Source organism: Phocoena phocoena, chromosome 14, assembly GCF_963924675.1.
Source record: "Phocoena phocoena chromosome 14, mPhoPho1.1, whole genome shotgun sequence".
Lineage (NCBI taxonomy): Eukaryota > Metazoa > Chordata > Mammalia > Artiodactyla > Phocoenidae > Phocoena > Phocoena phocoena.
The window spans coordinates 26,323,669-26,348,544 of record NC_089232.1 but is presented as its reverse complement, the minus strand read 5'-3'; the positions used below and the strand labels follow the sequence as shown (position 1 = coordinate 26,348,544).

The following is a 24,876-nucleotide window of genomic DNA, read 5'->3' as shown; positions in this document are numbered from 1 at the left end:
GCTTTTAGTTTTATTGATCTTTGCTATTGTTTCCTTCATTTCTTTTTCATTTATTTCTGATCTGATCTTTATGATTTCTTTCCTTCTGCTAACTTCGGGTTTCTTTTTTTCTTCTTTCTCTAATTGCTTTAGGTGTAAGGTTCGGTTGTTTATTTGAGGTTTTTCTTGTTTCTTGAGGTAGGATTGTATTGCTATAAACTTCCCTCTCAGAACTGCTTTTGCTGCATACCACAGGTTTTGGGTCATTGTGTTTTCATTGTCATTTGTTTCTAGGTATTTTTTGATTTCCTCTTTGATTTATTCAGTGATCTCTTGGTTTTTAGTAGTGTATTGTTTACCCTCCATATGTTTGTATTTTTTACAGTGTTTTCCTGTAATTGATATCTAGTCTCATAGCATTGTGGTCAGAAGAGATACCTGATATGGTTTCGATTTTCTTAAATTTACCAAGGCTTGATTTGTAACCCAGTATATGATGTATCCTGGAGAATGTTCCATTAGCACTTGAGAAGAAAGTGTATTCTATTGTTTTTGGATGGAATGTCCTATAAATATCAATTAAGTCCATCTTGTTTGATATATCGTTTACAGCTTGTGTTTCCTTATTTATTTTCATTTTGGATGATCTGTCTATTGGTAAAAGTGAGGTGTTAAAGTCCCCTACTATTATTGTGTTACTGTCGATTTTCCCCTTTTATGGCTGTTAGCCTTTGCCTTACGTTCTGAGGTGCTCCTATGTTGGGTTCATAAATACTTACAATTGTTATATCTTCTCTTTGGATTGATCCCTTGATCATTATGTAGTGTTCTTCTTTGTCTCTTGTAATAGTCTTTATTTTAAAGTCTATTTTTTCTGATATGAGAATTGCTACTCCAGCTTTCTTTTGATTACCATTTGCATGGAATATCTTTTTCCTCACTTTCAGTCTGTATGTGTCCCTAGGTCTGAAGTGGGTCTCTTGTAGACAGCATATATACGGGTCTTGCTTTTGTGTCCATTTAGCCAGTCTATGTCTTTTGGTTGGAGATTTTTTTTTTTTTTTTTACTCATTCAACAAATATTTATTGACCATATATGTGACAGGTCACTTGGGATATTACAATGAACGAAATGAAGTCTTAACTCTCATGGAGCTTTTATTCTAGTGTTGAAGACAGATAATAAAAATACATTTTTCAAGTGGTATTAAGTGCTATGAAGCAAAGAAGGGAGCAGAGTGACTGAGAGGTTCTGTTCAATATAGGGCAGCCAGAGAAGGTGACAATTGCTCTGTTAATATTAGCAGTATTAATCAATATTGTGCAATAAAATTATCAACTATTAAGCACTTTTTTTGGTGCCTGCAAGCATAAAGATAACAATATTTGAGTACTTCTAGTTCAAGGCATTATTTAACTTACCCTTACAATAAATCTGAGGTAGGTATTATTATTATTTCTAATTTACAGTAGGCAAAAGTGAACCTTAGAGAGGCTCTTTCAGTTATCTGTTGCTGTGTAACAAAGCATCTCAAAGTTACCGACCTAAAACAACAACTTATTTGCTCATAATTCTGAAATTTGGTCAGGGCTTGATGGGGCCAGCACATCGGCTCACATAGATGGCTTGACTGGAGCTGAAGGATGCACTTCCAAGGTGGCCTCATAAATATGGTTGGCAAATTGGTGCTGTAAACTGGAAGCTTAGCTGGGACCACTGGCAAGGGGCTTCACTTATCTTCCACATGGCCTCTCCAAATAGCAAGGTTGGGCCTCTCACAGCATGGTGGTCTCAGTGTACTTAGACCTCTTAAATGGCCACTAACTTCTTAAATGGGCACCCTAGGGCACAAATGTGGGAGCTACCAGGCCTTCTTAATACCTGGGCTCAGAAGTCTCAGAATGTTTTTCTTGCCATATTCCATTAGTTAAAGGTCACAGAGCCAGCCTAGATTCAAGAGGAGGGACTACTCAGGGTCATGAATGCCAGGAGGCATGGTTCACTGGGGTCTACCAATGTAATTGAATACTACAATTTGCCCTTTGGTCTCTAATGATTTATGTTCCTCCTACACATACAATTATACTCACATATCCCACTACTTCCAAAAGTCTTGTTCCACTTTTACATTGGCTCAAAATCTAGGATCTACCTGGAATCTTAGCTCATGGTACTAAGCACCTCCCTGTATGCTTAGGCCAGAATCACTCATTCTCCTTAATTCTTCTCACTTTCTCCTTCCATTTCAACCAAGCAACCTATATCATTGACTTTACTTCCTAAATATCTCCCTAATCCCTAATCCTAACCCTAATCAGTTCACTTCCTTCCTTTTCCACCTCCTCAATTCTAAGCTACCATAATTGCTACCTGGGCTACGGTGAAACCAGCAGTTGTCTCCGTCATTCTCTCTTGCTCTTCCTTAATTCAGTGATTCTCAATGAGGGTTGATTTTGCCCCTTGGGGACATTTGGCAATGTCTGGAGACTTCGGTTGTCTGAACTCCATGTGTGGATACGTCTAGCGTGGAGATGCCAAGGATACTGCTAAACATCCTATAATGTATAGGACAGCCCCCCACAACAAAGAATTACCCATCGCAAAGTGTCAATAGTGCTGAGGTTGAAAAACCCTGCAATCTTATCTTCACCAAGTATCCAGAGGCCTTTTTCAAATGCAATCATGTCAACACTCAGCTGAAAAATCTTTGCAAGTCTTCCTACTGATTTTAGGTTAAGAATGTGAACCCCTTTTTTTCTGGTGCATAGGGTCCTCTATAGAGTAGCTCCTACCAGGCTCTTTAGCCTCAGCTTGTGCACTCACCTCTTTGCTTTCTGTGCTCTAGCCACTTGGGCCTTCCTTCAGTCCTATACATATTGCATCTCACTATGGGACCTTACTCACACTCTGTCAGAATGCTCTCCCTCCTAACACCCCCCATCCTGACCCTAATTCTAACTGCAACAGAAGAACGAGTGCAGGTGTTGGGGGGAGCTGGCATCTGGGAGAGATCCAGAGGCTCCATATTGATGATTCTGGAGTGCTGAGTGAGGCCACTAAATATACCTCTCTGCTCTCCACTCATTATACAGAATCTTTTTAAAAAGGCATGATGGGACCCAGTGGGGAGACTTGCAGCTGAATGGAGCAGTGAGGTGGGAGCCTGGCATTGCTGCCCTGAGAGGTGCACTGAGCAGTGCAGGCCCTGGTGGCTCCCAGGCTTCTGGTGCTCCCTACATGGGAATACAGTGATCCTGTCAGAAGCAGAGACTCCCAGGATCTTTGTTAACATTACCTGGCCTTTGGTTGGAGAATTTAGTCCATTTACATTTAAGGTAGTTATTGATATGTATGTTCCTGTTACCATTTTATTAATTGTTTTGAGTTTGTTATCGTAGGTCTTTTCCTTCTCTTGTGTTTCCTGCCTAGAGAAGTTCCTTTAGCATTTGTTGTAAAGCTGGTTTGGTAGTGCTGAATTCTCTTAACTTTTGCTTGTCTGTAAAGGTTTTAATTTCTCCTTCGAATCTGAATGAGATCCTTGCTGGGTGCAGTAATCTTGGTTGTAAGTTTTTCCCTTTCATCACTTTAAATATGTCCTGCCACTCCCTTCTGGCTTGCAGAGATTCTGCTGAAAGATCAGCTGTTAACCTTATAGGGATTTCCTCGTATGTTATTTGTTGCTTTTCCCTTGCTGCTTTTAATATTTTTTCTTGTTATTTAATTTTTGATAGTTTGATTAATATGTGTCTTGGCATGTTTCTCCTTGGATTTATCCTGAATGGGACTCTCTGTGCTTCCTGGACTTGATTGACTATTTCCTTTCCCATATTAGGGAAGTTTTCAAGTATAATCTCTTCAAATATTTTCTCAGTCCCTTTCTTTTTCTCTTCTTCTTCTGGGACCCCTATAATTCAAATGTTGGTGTGTTTAACGTTGTCCCAGAGGTCTCTGAGACTGTCCTCATGTCTTTTCATTCTTTTTTCTCTATTCTGCTCTGTGGTAGTTATTTCCACTATTTTATCTTCCAGGTCACTTATCTGTTCTTCTGTCTCAGTTATTCTGCTATTGATTCCTTCTAGAGAATTTTAAATTTCATTTATTGTGTTGTTCATCATTGTTTGCCCTTTAGTTCTTCTAGGTCCTTGTTAAACATTTCTTGTATTTTCTCCATTCTATTTCCAAGATTTTGGATCATCTTTACTATCATTACTTTGAATTCTTTTTCAGGTAGACTGCCTATTTCCTCTTCATTTGTTTGGTCTGGTGGGTTTTTTGCCTTGCTTCTTCATCTGCTGTGTGTTTCTCTGTCTTTTCATTTTGCCTAACTTACTGTGTTTGGGGTCTCCTTTTCGCAGGCTGCAGGTTTGTAGTTCCCACTGTTCTTGGTGTCTGCCCCCAGTGGGTAAGGTTAGTTCAGTGGGTTGTGTAGGCTTCCTGGTGGTGGGGACTGGTGCCCGTGTTCTGGTGGATAGGGCTGGATCTTGTCTTTCTGGTGGGCAGGACTGCGTCTGGTGGTGTGTTTTGGGGTGTCTGTGGCCTTATTATGATTTTAGGCAGCCTCTCTGCTAATGTGTAGGGTTGTGTTCCTGTCTTGCTAGTTGTTTGGCATGGGGTGTCCAGAACTGGAGCTTGCTGGTCATTGAGTGGAGCTGAGTCTTAGCGTTGAGATGGAGATCTCTGGGAGAACTCTTGCTGATTGATATTACATGGGGTGGGGAGGTCTCTGGTAGTCCAATGTCCTGAACTCAGCCCTCCCATCTCAGAGGCTCAGGTTTGACACCCGGCTGGAGCACCAAGACCCTGTCAGCCACATGGCTCAGAAGAAAAGGGAGAAAAATAAAATTAAATTAAATTTTAAAAAGTTATTAAAATAAAAAATAATTTAAAAAAATATTATTAAAGTAAAAAAATTATAATAAGTAATAAAAAAAGAGAGCAACCAAACCAATAAACAAATTCACCAATGATAACAAGCGTTAAAAACTGTACTAAGATAAACATAAAAATCAGAAACTAGTCTGTTCCATACAGCAAACCCCAAAGTCTACAGTTGCTCCCAAAGTCCACGACGTCAGTTTTAGGATGATTTGTTGTCTATTCAGGTATTCCACAGATGCAGGGTACATCAAGTTGATTGTGGAGATTTAATCTGCTGCTCCTGAGGCTACATGGAGAAATTTCCCTTTCTCTTTGTTCACACAGCTCCCGGGGTTCAGCTTTGGATTTGGCCCCGCCTGTGCGTGTAGGTCGCCAGAGGGTGTCTGTTCTTCACCCAGACAGGAGGGGGTTAAAGGAGCGGTTGATTAGGGGGCTCTGGCTCACTCAGGCTAGGGGGATGGAGGGGTACGGAATGCAGGGCGAGCCTATGGTGGCAGAGGCTGGCGTGCGTTCTCCCGGGGAAGTTGTCACTGGATCACGGGACCCTGGCAGTGGCGGGCTGCAGAAGCTCCAGGTAGGGGAGGTGTGGATAGTGACCTGAGCTTGCACACAGGCTTCTTGGTGGCTGCAGCAGCAGCCTTAGCGTCTCATGCCCGTCTCTGGGGTCCGCGCTGATAGCGGCGGCTCGCGCCCATCTCTGGAGCTCGTTTAGGCGGTGCTCTGAATCCCCTCTCTTCGCACACCCCGAAACAATGGTCTCTTGCCTCTTAGTTCCAGACTCTTTCCCAGACCCCCTCCCAGCTAGCTGTGGCGCACTAACCCCTTCAGGCTGTGTTCACGCCGCCAACCCCAGTCCTCTCCCTGGGATCCGACCTCCGAAGCCTGAAGCCTGAAGCCCGAGCCTCAGCTCCCCGCCCCCGCGCACCCCGGCTTCCTGAGCAGACAAGCCTCTCGGGCTGGTGAGTGCTGGTCGGCACTGATCCTCTGTGCGGGAATCTCTCCGCTTTGCCCTCCGCACCCCGTGGCTGCGCTCTCCTCCGCGGCTCCGAAGCTTCCCCCCTCCGCCACCCGCAGCCTCCGCCACCCGCAGTCTCCGCCACCCGCAGTCTCCGCCCGCGAAGGGGCTTCCTAGTGTGGGGAAACCTTTCCTCCTTCACGGCTCCCTCCCACTGGTGTAGGTCCCGTCCCTCTTCTTTTGTCTCTGTTTTTTCTTTTTTCTTTTGCCCTACCCAGGTACGTGGGGAGTTTTGCCTTTTGGGAAGTCTGAGGTCTTCTGCCAGCATTCAGTAGGTGTTCTGTAGGAGTTGTTCCACAGGTAGATGTATTTTTGATGTACTTGTCGGGAGGAAGGTGATCTGCCATCTTGAAGGTCCTCCCTGTCAGTAGCTTTTCAGTCAGCGATACTTCGTTTTCTTTTCCTTCGTGCTTAATCTAGTTTCATTTGCTCACAGGGTGTCCCATGCAGAGGTCTTGACCCCAGCACTTCAGACCAGAGTTCCTAGGGCAAAGTGGCTGCACCCAACACCAGTAAATATTTTTGGCTTTGCAGGCAATTTGATCGCTGTTGCAACCTCTGCTTTGTAGTGTGAAAGCAAGCCATTGATAATACACAAATGAATGGGTGACGCTGTGTTCCAATGAAACTTTATTTATAAAAACAGATGGCGAGCTAGATTTGACCCGCTAGCCGTAGTTTGCCAAGCCCTGGCATAGACAGCTCTTTGGAGAAGTTGGACAGGAAGTAAAGTGGAAAACTGAGGAAGTAATTGAAGGGGACAAGGAGTACATGAATGTGCGTGTGTGCGTGTACGTGTGTGTGTGCGTGTGTGTGTGTTTTAAGATCGGAGATTCTAGAGCATACTTTTTGCTGATGGAAAGGATACTGTGGAGAAGGAGAGGCTAACGGTACAGAAAAGAGAGTTTCAGTGTAGAAATAAACTCTTATATAAGCAAGAGGGAGTAGGATTAATGGTACACGGATGCTTAAGAAGTTGTTTTTTTTCTGTGATTTGGTGTTACTTTGAGTGATATGAATATCAGTGTTAACAACAAGACCGATACGGGGAGTCTGTTCCTGTATGTGGTGTTCTGCTTATAGGACCATTCAACATGATGAACTAGGCCTAGAGGAGAGTTGAGTGAGCGGAGGGTAGAATGTATTAATTAACTTGTTAGATTTGGGGTTTAATTTGGGACTTTGTTGGATTGGCTAGACCTGGATCAATAAATGTAGCTACCTTCATTTTTCCTGCAGATATCTTCAAGGCCCTAACTCTGATTCTGTGAACTGACAAGCCCTAGGAGTTGCAAAAAAAACTTCTAGCTCAGTATTCTTGGTCAGTTTTTCTACCGCAGTTTACTTGGTATATTCCTGTCAGTTAACAACGGCTCACTTTGGCAGTTATTACACTGAGGAGAGAGGAGGGAAGAGGGTAGGCCTCTACCTCACCACTCTTCTGCCTCCCCCCCACTATTGAGTCATTGTTCTAGACCTTTTGCATACTTTAACTCAGGATTTTAAAGGCATGTTTGTTCTTTTCCCTTGAGCAGTTCAGGCATCTTAATTATCTCAAGCACATTTCCCCCCTCAGAGGTTTCCCCTACTGTAGGCATGCTTTGCCTTTTGCAGACCCCAGTATAGAAGAAGGATCTTCAACATATTAAATCAGTGCATATTTTCATGGTGAGCACAGACAGTAATCCAGGCGGTGGATTCTTTCGCAGCTTTTTATGGTCATCGACTAGGCTGCATAGAAGAGAGTTACACAGGACTTAGGATATTCCTGTCTGCTGTGTGAGCCCCCTACAACACAGACCTGCTTTCTGAAAATGTCCTGTCACCTGTGTTGAAAATGTTTACCACCAGGACTGGGGCTTATGGGCTGAAGAGGGTTTTCATTTGTGCCCATGCTCACTTTGCTGACTAACTTTTAAGATGGGAAGAAATTAGAGCCCTTAATACATCCATGTTATAGAATTTCTGCTTGACTTTTAAAATTATTTTTACACAAAAGTAATATTTGTTCCTAATTCAAACAAATTTTTTTCAAACCATACAGCAAGGGAAATATTAAAGTGAAAAGAAAATTCCCATCCGCCAGAGGTAATCACTGTTATGTTTCTTGTGTGTTTATGTGTTTGTTAAGAAAGTATGCCCATGCAAACACATGGGCTCGTGTCTTTATCCTTTTTTCCTAAAGCCTGAATGAGATCATACAATATATTATTTTCTACAGTTTGCTTTCTTAACAGTCATATCTTTCCGCATCAGGACACATTGATCCAGCATCTCATTCTGCCTTAGGGCTGTTTCTTCTGCCTGGAACAGACTTATCCCAGATATCGTCATGGCTTACTCTTCCAGTCCTTACTTAACTGCTACCTTCTCAGTGATGCCTTCCTTAGCTGCCCTATCTAAAAGCTCAATCCCTTCCCTGTCACTTCTATTCCCCTTCCCTATTAGTGACTTTTTCCTAGCACTGATTATCTATAATACTTTTTATTTTGTCTATTGTCTGTTCCCCCACTGTAATGTACACTCTCTGGTGGGGAGGAATTTGTAACTGTGACATTCACTGCCAAGTTGCCAGCCTTTATAATAATTCCTGACCCCACAGTAGATTCTCAGTAAATATTTGTTGAAGGAAAGAGTGAATGGTTATGTTGTTTTTCCACATTTGGGTACACCATAATTTATTAAATAATCCCCTACTGATGGTCATTTAGGTTTTCGGGTTGCCCTACTTTTATGAACAATGCTGTATTTAACAGTCTTATACATATATTTTTGTATTATTATAGGATAAATTCATAGATGTGGAGTTGTGAGTTTAAAGGATATACACTTTTTTTTTTTTTTTTTTGCGGTACGCGGGCCTCTCACCGCTGCGGCCCCTCCCGCTGTGGAGCACAGACCCCAGACGCGCAGGCTCCGCAGCACGTGGGATCCTCCTGGACCGGGGCACAAACCCGCGTCCCCCGCGTCAGCAGGCGGACTCTCAACCACTGCGCCACCAGGGAAGCCCTAGGATATACACATTTTAAATTTTGAATACTTGTCTCCCACTCCCCTTCCTCTCCTAAGGAAAAAGGTATTATCAAATTACAGTCCTGCTAAGAGTGTGTAAGGATACCCATTTCTCTATGCCCTTGCCTACATTGATTGTAATCAACTTTTAAGCCTTTGCCAATCTGATAGATGAAAATGATATCTCATCTTAATTTGAATTTCTTTCATATGTAAGTAAAGTTGAGTATCATTTTATATAATTATTTGCCTTTTTATTTACTTTTCTGTGTACCTCTTTTTTTCTATTGTTCCATTAGGTTGTTTTGCTTGTGTTTCGCCAACGCATCTTTGTTTGCTTGGGTACATTTCCTGTCTGTAGGCTGCAACCAGATATAACCCAGAGAACAGTATACATCTGGGCCACAGCTATTCTCTGCCTAGAAAATTTCTAACCCTGGTGTTAATATCTTCATCTCTTCTTCTTGCTCACGTTTTTATTTATTAGTAAAAACAATCATATAAACATATAGCAGATGTTGGCTATGTGCTAGGCACTGTGCTCAGCATTTTATTTATTTTTAAAAATCTATTTTAATGTCATAGCAGCCCTATCAGGTAGTACTAGTTTGTCTCTGTATATATAATTTATATAGAGAGAGAAACTGAGGGATAGTGCTAGAGATCACACAGCTAGTAAGTGCTTAAAGCCAGGATTTGAACCGAAGCAGGGTGGCTCCAGAGCCTGCCCTCCTAACCACCAAGCTCTGTTGCCTCCAGTGTGGGCAGTGGGTTATGCTGCCCATTCTGTTTTCAGGAGTTGCTTCTGCCCATATGTCCCTATTCAGAAAATTGACTACAGTTACTGAAACAAGAGAAAGGTATTCATGTTCAGGTCTGGGAGTTTTATCTTATAAGTTAGTTTTCATTACATGGTTCAAAATCAAAATAATAAAATGAAAGGTATATAGTGAAAATTTTCACTCCCACTCTTGTCTCATCTACTCTATTTCTCCTGTCCTCTATTTTTGCTAGTTTCTGTATATACTTCCTGTGTTACTTTATATACTTATAAACAAAATAAATGAATATATATACATGCACACAGGCATACCTTGTTTTATTGCACTTTACAGATACTGTATTTTTTACAAATTGAAGGTTTGTGGCAACCCTGCATTGTCAGATGATTCTTAGCATTTTTTAGCAATAAAGTATTTTAAATTAAAGTGTATATGTTTTTAGACCTAATGCTACTGTACACTTAATAGAGTACACTGTAGTGTAAACATAACTTTTTTATGTACTGAGAAATGAGAAAACTTATGTGGTTCATTTTATTGCAACATTTGCTTTATTGCAGTAGTCTGGAACCAAACCCTCAATATCTCTGAGGTGTGCCTATATATAATTTTCCCCTTTCTTACATGTAAGGTAGCATGTTATATATACTTTTTTGCACTTTGTTTTTTCACTCAGCTCATCCAAAGGTTTTAAGACAATTTTATTCATCAGATATTTTTTCAGTGCCTCTTTATACAAGGCACTGTGCTGGCTTTAGAGGAACATACAAAGAAGCATGAAACAGAAATCTCTGGCCTCAGGGACTTCACAGTTCTTCAGGCTGAGAGCATAAATAAAAATAAAGTGTGGTGTTTATATGACATGTTACTTTCTTGACTGATTGAGGCTTCAATACAAAGCACACTTAGCCTGCTGAAGGTAGTGAACGTGTACCTTGGTCTTTCGAGTTACTGAATAATAGGTCTCTTGAGCACAAGATCTATGCCTTATTTATCCTAATATCCTCTTCAGGACTTTATGGTTGAAAAGTGAATCTGTGCTTGTTTTAAGTATAGACTTCAAGGAAACTTTTAATTCATTTTTCATGAACCCAAAGGACAATTTTTAGAATTGTTTTGATTTTGGAATTCATCCCTGCCTGAGGGGTCTTGTGAAATTGGATTGAAATGAAATTTTCATGTGCCTAATTAGAACAGAAGGAGGATGGCTCATCTATAGAGGGTGTGTTTTGGTGGGGATCTTCTTTTCCCTTTACTGAGTCTTCCTCTTTTGTTTCCTCCTACCCATGGGCAGAAAGTGAAAAAGAGTCAGTTAATCCCAACTACATAACAGTGTTTTGTGGCTGTGGGCAAGCTACCCTCAGTTTATTTGTTTTGGGTCTCAGCTTGTGTTTATTACAACCTAATTCTGTTGAAAGACATCTTTGTTCAGAACCCCTCCAACAGTTCTGGACATTCCAGGAGCCATGAGGAGGCAGTACGATATAGTGGTTGAAAGAGTAGACTCTGGAACTGGTCTGCTGGCATTGAATTCTGAACCCTCCGTTTTGGCTATGACAAGTTACTGAACTTCTATTTATTTTCACCGTCCCCAAGTAGACATCATAAATGTTAGAGGTCTATGAATTGATTCAGTTTATTTTTCCCACTGAGCTTTACAGCCAAGGACAAGAACTGAAAGAGGAAATCTAGCACTTAATGTTTCTCTAAGCACTTTTCATCAGTGATCATAATACACGTTACACATGTAACGTGCACATATTACACACATATAACACATGAACTGTCTTAAGCATCTCAGTGCTTAATCTGGTGCAAGGAATATTCTTCTCTGACGGAACATGAATCCCAAAGAAGAAAAGCCAGCATTAAAGGTCACACAGAGTTAGAAGTAGTAATAGAATGTGGGTTTTCTCTTAGCTTCCTGTCCTTGGCTGCCAAACTGATCTCTGAAGAATGATTTGTGAGAGGCCTGTTCCTTTGGAAGCCTGTTACTGTCACAACAAGAAGAGAACCTCTTTGGAGGTGTATTTTGGGGTGCAGGATAGGCTTTTTCCTCCCCATCATTTTTGTTGTAGGCGTCTGGTGCTGCTGCACATCTGATTTGGGGGAAGAGGGAAACACTCTGCTGCTCCTTACAGGGCTAGAGATGAGTGGGGAGCATGGCCTGTCAGGGTGTTCCTGTTATCCCTGCATGCCTGGAAACCCATCAGGTAGTCTCTGCAGGGTAAGGGAGTTGCATTGCTTCAGAGTCTTTTGGACATTTGGACATCTTCTCTGCATCACAGTCAATCTGATCTGTTCCCTTAGGCTCTTTATTGAGAAACTACCAAAGCATCGAGATTACAAATCGGCTGTCATTCCTGAAAAGAAAGACACAGTAAAGGTGGGTCTTCACTTTAACTGTTGCCCATCTAAAAGCTTCAGAGAAGCACAAACTAACTCCAAAATGTAAGTAGCAGTACCTGCATCTGAGCAGCATATCCTGCAAATAGGAGATGAGGCCATTCCACTAGATCAGTTACAAAGTGTCTGGTACGGTAGGGTGTATTTTAAGTTAAATTATTTAAATTTAAATTATTATTTAAATGTTTTGAGAAACATTGTTGCCATTGCCAACTTGACTTCGGTCTTTTTACTTCTCTACTTAATTAGCTGGCAATTGTTCTAACTCCCAGTTTTTGATTTTGTGTCTCAGAAATTAAAGGAGATTGCATTTCCCAAAGCAGAAGAGCTGAAAGCAGAACTGTTAAAACGATATACCAAAGAGTATATAGACTATAATGAAGAAAAAGTGAGTATGTAATAGCAAAAAAAAAAGGAATTTACTTTGGTTTCTTAGGCTGTGACCTAGGATTCTAATAGATATTTCAGCAGATCTTGTGATTTTAATGTGATATTTTACTTTATTGGCAAAGACCAGAAACTCAAAAAAGGTGTTTAGGCTGAGGATTCTAATACAGATTTAGCCTGTTTATCTAAGAGGATGACTTGAGGGACAGAATATCTATTGCTTGTCTGCTATGTCTAGAGCTAGAACCTAAGAACAATGAAAATCGAACTAAAGTATAAGGTTTTTAGATCAGAGAATTTGGGATATTTGATACACATTTGATTATATCCAACATAGGTATACCTGTTTATAATAATTGGGGTTTTTTTTCAAGCTATTTTCAAATGATTCTTGTTAGGAAGAGTCAGTTAAAACACATGAGAAGCTCTGAGACAGTGTCATTGGTCTGTGTCAGGTGAGAACACACACTGCAAGCACTTCCACATTCTTTTGTACACTCTACTGAATTCTGTTCTGGACTCTGATGTTGAAAATCAGCAGAGAGGTGAACAGCTATGTATTTCTAAGGTACCCAGTGAGTGAAAACCTTCATGAAGGAGATTATTCCTTGATGTTTCTTAGTAGTTTAAAATGTCACTCTATATTGGACCAGTCACCAGAAAAATTTCAGAGGCTTCATTCAGGGTCAGAATTCAATAGAGACCCCCAACATGGCAGTTGTAAGTTTAGATTTGGTTCTGCTTCACAGCCTTACTTGGGATACAGAATGTATACATGGCACACCAGAGGCTAAAATTGTATGATACAGATTATGAGGTGCAGACAGTAAGTTGCCTTGAGATTTTTGGTAAAGAAGAAAATGCATTAGTTAAAGTCATTGGGAAAGGGTACCAACAGGATCAGGACTTTAACTGTTTTTGAAGAATAGGTGTATGGTAGTTAGATAGACAGGAGCGGCAGCTGTTCCATGGGTATAGAGGTACTAAGGGAAGCATGAATTCTGTGTTGGGAACTCGCGCTAGAGCAGAAGTACATTTGGGGCAATCTCCCTGCTGAAAAGCCTTGTCCTTCTAAGATGTGAAGTCACTTAAGTATAAAGTGTTACCCTAACTCGTATTCATTCTTTGTAGAAGAAGGAAGAGGAAGAATTGGCCCGAAATGTAGCCATCCAGCAAGAGCTGGAAAAGGAAAGACAGAGGGTGGCACAACAGAAGCAGCAACAGTTGGAGCAGGAACAGTTCCATGCCTTTGAGGAGATGATCCGGAACCAGGAACTAGAAAAAGAACGACTGAAAATTGTACAGGAGTTTGGGAAGGTGGACCCTGGCCTGGACGGCCCACTGGTACCTGACTTAGAGATGCCCTCCCTAGATGTGTTCCCCACGGCACCTGTTATACACACACAGCCTTCGGACTGTAATACAACTGTAAGGCCTGCCAAGCCACCTGTAGTGGATAGATCCTTGAAACCTGGAGCATTGAGCAACTCAGAAGGTAGTGAATTCATTTGCTTCCGTACTCTTCTATCTCAGCTGCAACCAAACAGGGTGTCATTCCAGGAGATTCAGCTACAACTACCTCCATGATACCACTCATTAGGCTCTGGTCACAGAAATCCATTTGATTAGTATTACCATACTGTGTTCTATCACAGCTATATTATAAAGTGGACTTTGCTTAAGACATACAGTTTACCTGGGCCAGGTCGATTTTCTGAAGAGCTAATAACATCCTTGAAAGTCAGACCCTCAGCTTTTAAGGGTTATACAGAGATTTGAAATGTTCAGTGAACTAGAGACCACTGTTGACCTTCTGTAAAGGAAATTTGAGATTTATAGTACCACTTTACAATTCAACCACTGACCTTTAAATAATAAAAAAGAGCTACTGAATTGTGCTTGCCCTGCAAATGTTCCTAATTGGTAAGGAGTTTAGTCAAGGTAAGTATTGTATGTAGTCAGTGATAATTCAGTCTAGCGATAAAAAACTGTTGAGTCTTTCCTCCTCTCACCAACGTACGGCTATCTGAGAAAATAACAATAGCGGCAAAATGATGAGTATGCCTTGATTATTAGAATAGATCTTTTTGTTAGGAATTGTCTTTCAAGTAGTCATGTAAGGAGTTCAGCTTCGCAGAAGATCCACTTAAAACGACAAGGTAAGAGTGGGCAAGGGGTGCTGGACTCTTGAAGCCTGGCCTTCAGGGTTTCTCCCCATGTACTAGGCAGGATTGTCTCTCACTATTATTACTGAATAGCTCAGAAACTTCTTTTAAGCAGTAGTTTACCTTTGTGTTAACTTGAATGATTAAAGCCTCTTTTCTTTTCTTGAAATAACATACTCCCAATGGCTGTAGCAAGAGGTTGGAGAAGAGACTTTACAGCCCTTTTTCTTCCACCATAAGGATGAGATCCCCATGTGCTACCTACAGTTGCGGGACCCCAGTGATTTAGCATTGCTCTCCTAGGGCTGCCAACTCTGAGGTCTGCTTGGGGAGGCTGTGCCCCATGATCTCAGACGTTTCGTCCTTCTCCATTACAGCTCCTACAATCGATGGACTGCGCCACGTGGTGGTGCCTGGGAAGCTCTGCCCACGGTTTCTCCAGTTGGCCAGTGCCAACACTGCCCGGGGAGTAGAGACATGTGGAATTCTCTGTGGAAAACTGGTAAAAGACAAATGCTTTCCTGAGCTGAGACTGTTTCTTCCCTCTTGGCCTCCTGTGACTCTCAGAGAAGATATCCAGGGTCAGTTACTCTTTGTGCCAATCCTTCTGCCAAAGAGCCATGGGCAGCGTAATGCAATGTCACCTTGATTTTAGTGACCCTGTATTTGATTGATTTTCAGAGTCCCTTGAACTGAACTGATTATTTTAATGCCAGTGGTAAGAAATACCTAATTCTAAACCTGGTAGGAAGATCCTGTATATTAGCTTTTGAACACCGACTTTATGGCAGGACCTGGGAATATGAAATATGTAAGGCACGGAGCATGTGTCCGCAAAAAGTACCCAGGCACTTTGGAGAGATGGGAGATATACACCAAAAGACAGATAGTATGCTGACTAGTATGTACAATAAAAGCACTAGGAATGATGAGGAAAGAAGGATCATTAAATGGAGGTGCTTAAAGAACCCATTACTAACTGCCGAATAAATAAACACATAAGGTGGAATAGACTTAAACTGAGCTTTAAAGGATGGGAAGGGCTTAGAGAAATAGTAAAAGGAAACTACTCTGGACATGAACAAAGGAAGAGAAATGGTACCCAGAGCTTCTTAAGAATCACGAGTAGACCTGTTCGGCTGCAGCAGGGAATTCCCACAGGGCTGTGGGCATCTGTGGCTTTGCAGAGGGCCCCAGGCAATGTACTTGGGCAGTCAGGGTTGTGAACATGACTGACATAAGGAACTCACCTCACTTAGGAGACTCGTGCTGGGGGGAAGGGCCTTCGCTTGTACAGATGTTTAACTTTCCACTGCTGTGACAGAGTGGGGTTGCCTAAGTGCCAGGGAATTGTGATGAGCTGTTTTCTCATTTGACAGATGAGGAATGAATTTACCATTACCCATGTCCTCATCCCCAAGCAAAGTGCTGGGTCTGATTATTGCAACACCGAGAACGAAGAAGAGCTTTTCCTCATACAGGATCAGCAGGGTCTCATCACCCTGGGCTGGATTCACGTAAGCAATTCCGAGCTCTCCAGGGGTTCGTCTCCTCTTCTCACATGATATTATAAACACACTGCTTATTTTTTTCTTGGAGCAGAGTGAATTGTATCCAGACTATTTAGATGGTTGTATTTCCCTCTGTTGGATGCAGACTTGACTTCCCTAGCATACGTAACTGCTTGCACCACAGTATTGATTTCCGGGCATTACTTAGGGCTTTTTAACTTAAAATTTTTTAATGGAAATGAACTTGTTTCCCTATAGTCCCAATTCCCCTGTGAGCATGAACAGTGATAGGATGCTAGCCTAGAGTATATGTGGACCTTGACGGTAGAGACTATGCCTTACTTCGTACAAATGATGTTCCTGAAAGGTATATAAATCAAAATATTTTAAATGAGCCAAGGAAATTAATTCAGATGCCTCCATCTGGTCTTTCTTAAAGCAGCCTATACTTTTACATAAATCAGAAGGGCCACGAATATAGGAGATTTTCAAGTGTCTGCATGTATTAACAGTCTTCTGGTAATATTCAGGTAAAACATAATTCCATCCCTAAAGATTACTTCTTAATTTTTCTTTCTATTCCTTTTCAACCCCTCATTCTCATAGACCAAGCTGTTTTCCATATTGTGTGACAGGGTTACATAAAAACAAGGCAGCTCATTTCTGGATTTGGGAAGATTGCACACACTTGTATATTAGAATTTGGGAAATACTGACCTGTGAGGCAGTCAGTGTGCCTCTGTCGTTTCATAAATATTTGCCTTTTATTGTGTGTCCCCCATTATCGTACATGGGGAGTAGAAAACTTGTACCTTATCCGCCAGGGGATACAAGTTTGAGTAAGATATGATTTTAGTCTCATAAAGGAGACTGACATATAGACAAGTCATAACTCTTCATGTGAGGCAGAATGTGCCAGGTGCCTCAAGAGGTGCAAACAGCCCTGTGGAATTCAGAGGAGGGAAGGATCACACCTGGGGTGATTTTCTAGAATTTTGACAAGGTGAGCCAAGGGAGAGTTCCATATGGAGGGGACAACACTGGAATAGGCAGACTGTGATCCTGCAGCATTGAGTGGTCCAGTTTTCTGGGGCTTATGGTTCATATCAGGAAACAGTTGTAGGTAAGCTTTCACATGATACTTTAGGAGCAGTGTTCTGGAGGGTTTTGGGTGGACAGGCAGGATAGTTCTGCTTTTTAGTGAGGAGGTTGAAGCAGGGAGATCATTTAAGAGGTTAATGTGATGATAAAAATCTAATAATGATGAGAGCTACGGTGATGGCAGTGCATTTGGGAAGGAAGAGATAAATGTAGGATTTCAGAGGATGTGGGGAATGAGTAAGAGAGGATGATGAGTAAGTGATGACTTAGAGATTTCAGGCCTGACTCATGGGGGTGGCAATGATTAATCATCTCATAAGCAGAAACAGAGGCTCCAGCAGGAGAACTTACTTGGAAGTGGGGCAAATGGTGTCTTCTGTAGTAAAGATTTGACATTATATTGGTGGAGGTAATTATCAGGCAGTTGGAACTTGGGAACATGGTCTAGGTGGGAAAGAGAACCGGGAGACCTCTGCATACAGCTGACCTTGGAAGCCTTGGAACTGGAGGAGGGTGGAGAACAGGAAGAGATTCACTGGCAGCTTGAAGGACAGGCCACTTAGGGGAGCGTAGGGAGTAGTCAGTCATGAAGCGAGGAGATGTCAGAGAAAGGTGAGGGGAGTGTTAAGGCACAGATGCCAAAGGAGGAGGAACATCTTAAGAAGAAGCTTCAGGATGTTAACTATGTCACATGCTGCAGAGAGATGAAGACTTGTATGAGCCCTTTGGATTTGATGAGGTCATTGATGACCTCAATTTAGTGGGTTTTATGCAGATTAAAAAGGTTTAAGAAGTAATGGGTATTGAGGTTGTGGTGATAGTGAAATATATACTGATTTTTTGAAGAGCTTAGTACTGACTAAAGGAAAGGAAAGAGATGGAATGGTGGCTTAAGGAATAGCCAGGTTGAGAGAGTTTGCTTGATTTATGGTTTAGTGTGAAAATGTGTTCTGTTTTTATTTTGGTTTGTTTTTAAACCTTTATATTTGAAATGTGTATAAGAAAGTACGTAAAATAAATGTGCACTTTAATGAATCATTAAACAAACATCTGTGCGCACACATTACCTAGGTCAAGAAATAGAGTGTTGCCAGAAGCACACTCCCACCTCCATATCCTGCCCAGTTACCCTTCCTCTCTGGTATAGATAGTCCCTCACTTGACATTTCTGGAAATTCTTTGCTTTTCTTTATAGCTTTACCACCTAAGTGTGTATCCCTAAACTCAATAGTTTAGTTTTGCCTGGTTTTGAACTTTATGTAAATAGAATTATATAATATGTATTTTTTTGTACTTGGCTTCTTTTGCTCAATATTTTTTTTTTTTTTTTTTTTTTTGCGGTACACGAACCTCTCACTGTTGTGGCCTCTCCCGTTGCGGAGCACAGGCTCTGGACGCGCAGGCTCAGCGGCCATGGCTCACGGGCCCAGCCGCTCCGTGGCATGTGGGGTCTTCCCAGACCGGGGCACGAACCCGTGTCCCCTGCATCGGCAGGCGGACTCTCAACCACTGCACCACCAGGGAAGCCCTTTCACTCAGTTTTTAAGGTTCATCTGCATTCTTATGTATAGTTGTCTGAACATTTTTTTTTAAATATATTTATTTATTTATTTTTGGCTGCGTTGGGTCTTCGTTGCTGAGCGCAGGCTTTCTCTAGTTGCAGCGAGCGGGGGCTACTCTTCGTTGCAGTGCATGGTCCTATTGCACTGGCTTCTCTTGTTGCAGAGCACGGGCTCTAGGTGCGCAGGCTCAGTAGTTGTGGCACACAGGCGGGCTTAGTTGCTCCGCGGCATGTGGGATCTTCCTGGACCAGGGCTCAAACCCGTGTCGCCTGCATCAGCAGGCGGATTCTTAACCACTGCGCCACCAGTCAAGCCCCTGAACATGTTTTTAAACCCAGTGAGCTGGTGGAGTATAGTGGAGCCTGTGCAGCAGATGTCAGAGGTCAGGAGAGACAAGGTAATGGAAGATAGGAAAGTATTAAATCAGAAGTACAAAAAGGGAGTCATCTTCATATGGGGGAGAAAACACTCACTCCTCTGAGACAGAATTGAAGGAAGAAAGAAAGATACCGAGAGATTTTTGAGGTTATAATTGGAGGGGTTGAGGGAACTCATTTTAGGTGATCTTGCTATCAACAACTAGATCCACTGCCCAGCAGGAGGAGACAGGTAAGTTTAAAAACTGGAGAAGATGGGGAAAGTTTGGAATAATTTCTGTTTAGACTTCAGGTAGATCTTAGCCACAAATGAGTAAAAGGATTTTTAATATCAGTGGGGGCCCAGCTAGGAAGAAATTTAGAGCCTAAATTGATAGTATTCCAGCTTTTTTTCCCCATGATATTTCTGTAGCATTCCTTCCTAACTTGGGATTGAAAGCAAACAAAAGCAGACCATAACGTTTGCTCAGATCTTAAAATTGGCAAGAGGAGAAGGCAAAAGGTCAGTTCTTCCTTCTGTACCTTGCCAGCTATAAATCAGGTTCCCTGGTCAAAAACTTTGTATGGTCATGTTTATCACCAACTATTGTGTAACCCCCAACTCAGTATTCAAGGCACTCCTTCACCTTGTCTTACCTGGCATTGCTGTCCTGTGGCTGCCCTACTCATTCAGGCACCCAGGCTGCCCTGAGCATTCACTCTCCTCACTTATTTCTGCTCCTTTGGTGTATCGTTTTCTCTTCCTAAAAATGCCTGCCTCTGTCACCAGCATGGTGGACACAGTGAGCATAACTGTTTTTTCAAGAAACTTGTCTGTAAAGGGAAGGAGAGAAGGTGCAGTAGTTAGTGGGGAGCAGAGGCTCAAACAAGATTTTTTGGGTTTAGTTTAACAATTATTTATTGATCCCCTGCTATGTATCTGTATATCATCTTTCTAGCTAACCCAACTTTAGATAGGAGACCTTCATCAGCTTGTGTAGGTCTTTTTTGTTCTCAGTTAAAATTTCAGGCTGTAACCATGGGGTGTAGGGTGTTGGCACAGGCCGTTTGTCCCTAACAGTCTATAGGATCATATTCTTATTAGGTAGAAACTGTTTTTCCCTTGTGGTCATGAAAGTTCTTTCCTTCCCCATGCAGACCTGTGTGTAGATTTACTGTCAGCACTCAGCTAACATGTTCCTGTATTGCAGACCTCTTCCACAATGAGCAGGTCACAGCATTCTATGCAGTTGTGCTTCTCAGATGAGGCTGCACATAAGAATCATTTAATAAGAATCATTTAGTGAGCTTTAAAGAAAAAAATTTCCTTCTCAGGATGGATATTTCCAGGGTGGGGTGCAGGAGCCTGTGCTTTTGACAAGTTCCTCAGAAGCTTCATTTTTGCACAACAGGGTTGAAAACACTGGTCAAGGGCACATATTTATTTTCTGTGCTTTTCTGTCAGTAAAGATTGGTGGTCTTTTTGAGTCATATTGGGTCTTTCTTTTTCCATCCTTGTTATCTCACCCCCTCTGAGATGAACGTAAGTCATTATATGGTCCATTTGTGTACAAAGAGTGTGATCAATGAAACATTAAATAACTGTGGGATTCCAGTGGTTAGGACTCAGTGCTTTCACTGCTGTGGCCTAGGTTCAATACCTGGTTGGGGAACTAAGATGCCACAAGCCACGAGGCGTGGCCAAAAAACCATTAAGTAACTGAAAACAGATGAGATAAACTGAATGTAATTTAGATGGTGCTTTAACTGATTACCCTCAAAATTCAATATCTTGGTCTTTTTCTCAAATAAGACAGGGTCCTTTGTGTGATTTAACTACCCTTCTGAAATCCCAGTAACCCTCTGCCTCTCATAACCTTGAAAGATACGCTTTAACCACAGGACAGCTTTTGCTACTTTTGCCTATAGAGCCCCAGGCTCATGCTTGACCTTTTAACCCCTCCATCAGGAAGAATCATTCATCTAACTGTGCTTTGTTAAGTCCTTGACTTCTACTAGGTTGTTGTATTGGGCAGCAGGTACTGTCTGATCCAGTATGGGAGACGCCATTGTGTTGAGAGAGCTTGTGAGTAGCCAGATAAGTCTTGATGGTCAATTAGAAATTGAGTCTCTTCACATACTCATGTTACACTATACTCATTTACAGTGCTGGGAAGGAGGTTTACTACTTATTATGAACTTCAGGCATATTCCTCATGGCTGCTAATGGCTTTGTACGTAAGGAGATCGTGGCAAGTTATTGAGAATTACTTGGCTCTACCTTCCTTCATGGGCCAGGCTTGACTGTGTATTCTCGCTGAAGGGGTCCCTGCCTTCTCTTCTCTTCTCAGACTCATCCCACGCAGACTGCCTTCCTCTCCAGTGTAGACCTACACACTCACTGCTCCTACCAGATGATGTTGCCAGAGTCGATAGCCATTGTTTGTTCCCCCAAGTTCCAGGAGTAAGTACATAGAGTGTGGTTCAGGGTTTTGCAAGGAGATAGCCTCAGAGGAAACGTTCTCCATTCTTAAGACCTTGTCCTCTATAAAATATATAGATTGTGGTATGGATTGGCTTTTTAAAAAGGCTTCCTTTTAAGTCCTATATCCTGATAAACCTACTCTAACTTGTTTACAAAAGTATCCAAGCAACAACCTAGATGCTTTTATAAGAAAAGGACATAAAAAATTTGAAGTGTTTGACTTGAAGCAGTAGGAATTTCAAGAGATTGATATCAGATTAGAAAATTTCAAAATCCAACAGATTATCTCCAAAAGTTAACTTCTTTTTCATTCTAAATCCTGTTATTTACTATGAATTCTCCCAGTAAATGTAGCGTGGTGGCGGTGATGAGTCATTCTCTGATTCATTCACCAGAGAAGAGACCTATGAGCCAGCATACTTTTGAGGCTGTCTCAAAGTGAGCTCTTCACTGCACTGTGTGTGTGTGTGTGTGTGTGTGTGTGTGTGTGTGTGTGTGATTGAGGGGACACCTTTGCTTGATTCTAGACCTGCTTTTTCTTATTTCAGAACTGGATTCTTTAGACTCACTGACCACGGACTAGAGGAGATTTCTTCCTGTCGCCAGAAAGGATTTCATCCACACAGCAAGGATCCGCCTCTCTTCTGTGTATGTATCTATGTAGAAGAAATCGGAGCTGTGCTTTAACCAGGGAGGACAGTAAGAGCTGCTGAGGCACATTGTCCTTTGTGACACACATAGAAGATCAGCCTTGTCACTTATTTTTCCAAATCTTCCTAATAAAAACATACATGGGAAGCGGTGTGGGATAGGAAGGAGTTTGAGTCTTAGCTCTGCTACTTAAGGACTGTGTGTCTTTGATCAAGTTACTTAACCTTCCTGGGCCTCGGCTTTCTCATCTGTAAATGAAGATGATAATAATAATAATACATACTTGAATAGGGTTATTGACAGGATTAAATGAAGTGACGCACAGAAAGTACCAAGTGCAGTAGCTTGCTTATTAAATGTCAGGTTTTTTCCTTCATCATCATCAGTTGCTAAGCCTGCACTTCAATAAGAGATTTGAATTCAAAAGAAAAAGGCACTTAAGTATCTTTAATTGTGGAATTTTGCTTTTCATTTGATTTTAGATAACAGGGATTTTTGTGACCTTATTAGAAAGTTTTTTTCCCCAGGTGGTATTCCGTGAGTAAAAAGTTCCAGTTGCTGAGAAGTATGTTTCAGTTTTTCCCCTCACATCTAACGTGATAGTATTGCTTCACTCCGTGCGGGCCGTGGAGTGTTATTATTTCTTTTGGGTTCCCTGAAAAGTGACCAATATGGAAAAGGGAGTCAGACCCTTGTCACATAAAAGAAACTGGGGATGTTTAGGAGAGAACCCCAGGGAGCATCTGAGAACTGACTGTAAACGTTAGAAGAATTGTTGTATAAAAAGGTATTGGGTGTGACTCCCAGAACTAAAACTTTAAGACCCTGTGGGATGACAGTTTTCAGCTGAGTATGAGAAAGAACTTTCTGACAGACTTGTTCACAAATAGGTTAGCCTGCCTTGGACTGTAATAAATGTCTAGGTACCAGGATGTTGAAACAGAGGCTGTACAATCCCCCAGAAATGCCTAGGCTTTCAGTTAGGATGAACCCTTATGCATGCCAAGAGGGAGTATTCCCCATGTGAGAGTAGGTGTACTTTATTATCTGGTTGACATAATAACCCAAAAAACTGCAATGAATCCAGCAGTTATTTAAAATAAATGTATATTTAATGAATGACTCTAGAATATACATACATTTGAAAAATAAATGAAGGTATATGGGCCCACATTGATTCAGGCTACAGCCTATTGATTCTGGGTTGGTGGAAGTAATAATTCCCAGACCCCGTACCATAACAGCCATTTAAGTAGCAGTCTGGCTGCCAGCCTGGGAACCACTAGCCAGAATAAGCATTGTAAATAGGAGTTTTGTTTGTTTGGGGTTTTTTAAAACATACATATTTATATATCATGACAATATACAAAAGATATAAGAAGTTAGGCAGTGAACTGCTTATTGTAAATAGCTTTTAAACTTGCTTTTCAAAGATAAGAAAACACACAGGAAGTTAAGTAAAAGATATCTTCCATGACTTCAACAAGTAAGGAGTTTTAAAGATGACTTTCCAGAATTTTCCAGGACTTTCTTTCTTTTTCCCTGTTGCAGAGCTGCAGCCACGTGACTGTTGTGGACAGAGCAGTGACCATCACAGACCTTCGATGAGAGTTTGACTCAGACACTTCCCAAGAACTATAAAACCATATCAGTGTACTGGTAGCCCCTTAATTTAAACTTTCCAGAAAGCTCTGGAAGCTTTTTTAAACAGAATAGAACGTATCACCTTGGGGAGAACTGATTTTCTGTTTCTGGTTTGAAAAGAAATAATTGAATATGTTTTTTAGGCACATCTGGAAAATAGCATGATCGTGCTAAAGCAACTTTTCAGTCTGCCTGTAACTAAAAAATTGTCGAAAAAATGTTGTAATGAACACCTATATACCCTTTGTTCTAGACTCACCAGTTGTTAACATTTTTTCCCCCTCTCAGAGCTCCTTCTAATTTCTCTGCCAACTTGTTTATTGTTTACCTTTGGACTAATTAAGGGCATCTATGCAGAAATTTGGAAGCCATTTAGAAAATCTTTGGGTTTTTCTGTGGTTTATGGCAATATTAATGAAGCTTATCATAAAGCTGAGGGAGAGCTTGCTGTGTTTGACCAGATGGTGAGGCCCAAGAACCCTGAAGAATGATTTTGTCAGGAGTTATTGTTATTTAACAAATACTTAGGAATATTTTTTCTTCTACAATAAAATAACAACTATGTATTTTTTTGTGCTCTAGAATGATCTGTTGGATCAAGCATTGTCTAGAGAGGTTAACTAAATGGTCTGGTTATTTGGGGAAGGGTGAGGGGAAAATGGAATTTGAGATGTACCAGCATCGAAGGTATGTCCCAGTTCACTTTTAATTGTTCAGTCTTTTCTCTCTGCCTTTTGCCATCTTCCAGGACTGTGAAGTCATCTCTGTTCTTTTGGTGCTATCTCAAGTCGGTCATCCCATTCACTTCCTCCTTACGCCCTAAAAGCTTTCAGCTGAGGATAATAGAGCCTTTGTTTGGAGTACCAGGTTACACTCCAAATAAATGATTATATTCCCATGCCACCCCACCCTACTAGTTTTATTGTGTTGGCTCTTCCTTT

General features: G+C 41.5%; 1 protein-coding gene across 2 annotated transcripts in view; it reads left to right on the top strand.

Moving 5' to 3' along the window:
* Positions 1 to 24,494, top strand: part of STAMBP (STAM binding protein) — a 34,088-nt gene extending 9,594 nt beyond the window's left edge. Inside the window, exons 3-10 of one of the 2 annotated variants that reach the window (XM_065891113.1) lie at positions 11,978 to 12,053; positions 12,366 to 12,461; positions 13,592 to 13,958; positions 15,003 to 15,127; positions 16,005 to 16,142; positions 21,507 to 21,619; positions 22,189 to 22,288; positions 23,843 to 24,494. In XM_065891113.1, the coding sequence (XP_065747185.1) occupies positions 11,978 to 12,053; positions 12,366 to 12,461; positions 13,592 to 13,958; positions 15,003 to 15,127; positions 16,005 to 16,142; positions 21,507 to 21,619; positions 22,189 to 22,288; positions 23,843 to 23,899 (1,072 nt within the window). In that variant the 3' untranslated portion in view covers positions 23,900 to 24,494. The remainder of the gene's footprint in view (positions 1 to 11,977; positions 12,054 to 12,365; positions 12,462 to 13,591; positions 13,959 to 15,002; positions 15,128 to 16,004; positions 16,143 to 21,506; positions 21,620 to 22,188; positions 22,289 to 23,842) is intronic. The other variant, XM_065891114.1, reaches the window with a different exon arrangement.
* Positions 24,495 to 24,876: the final 382 nt, after the last annotated feature.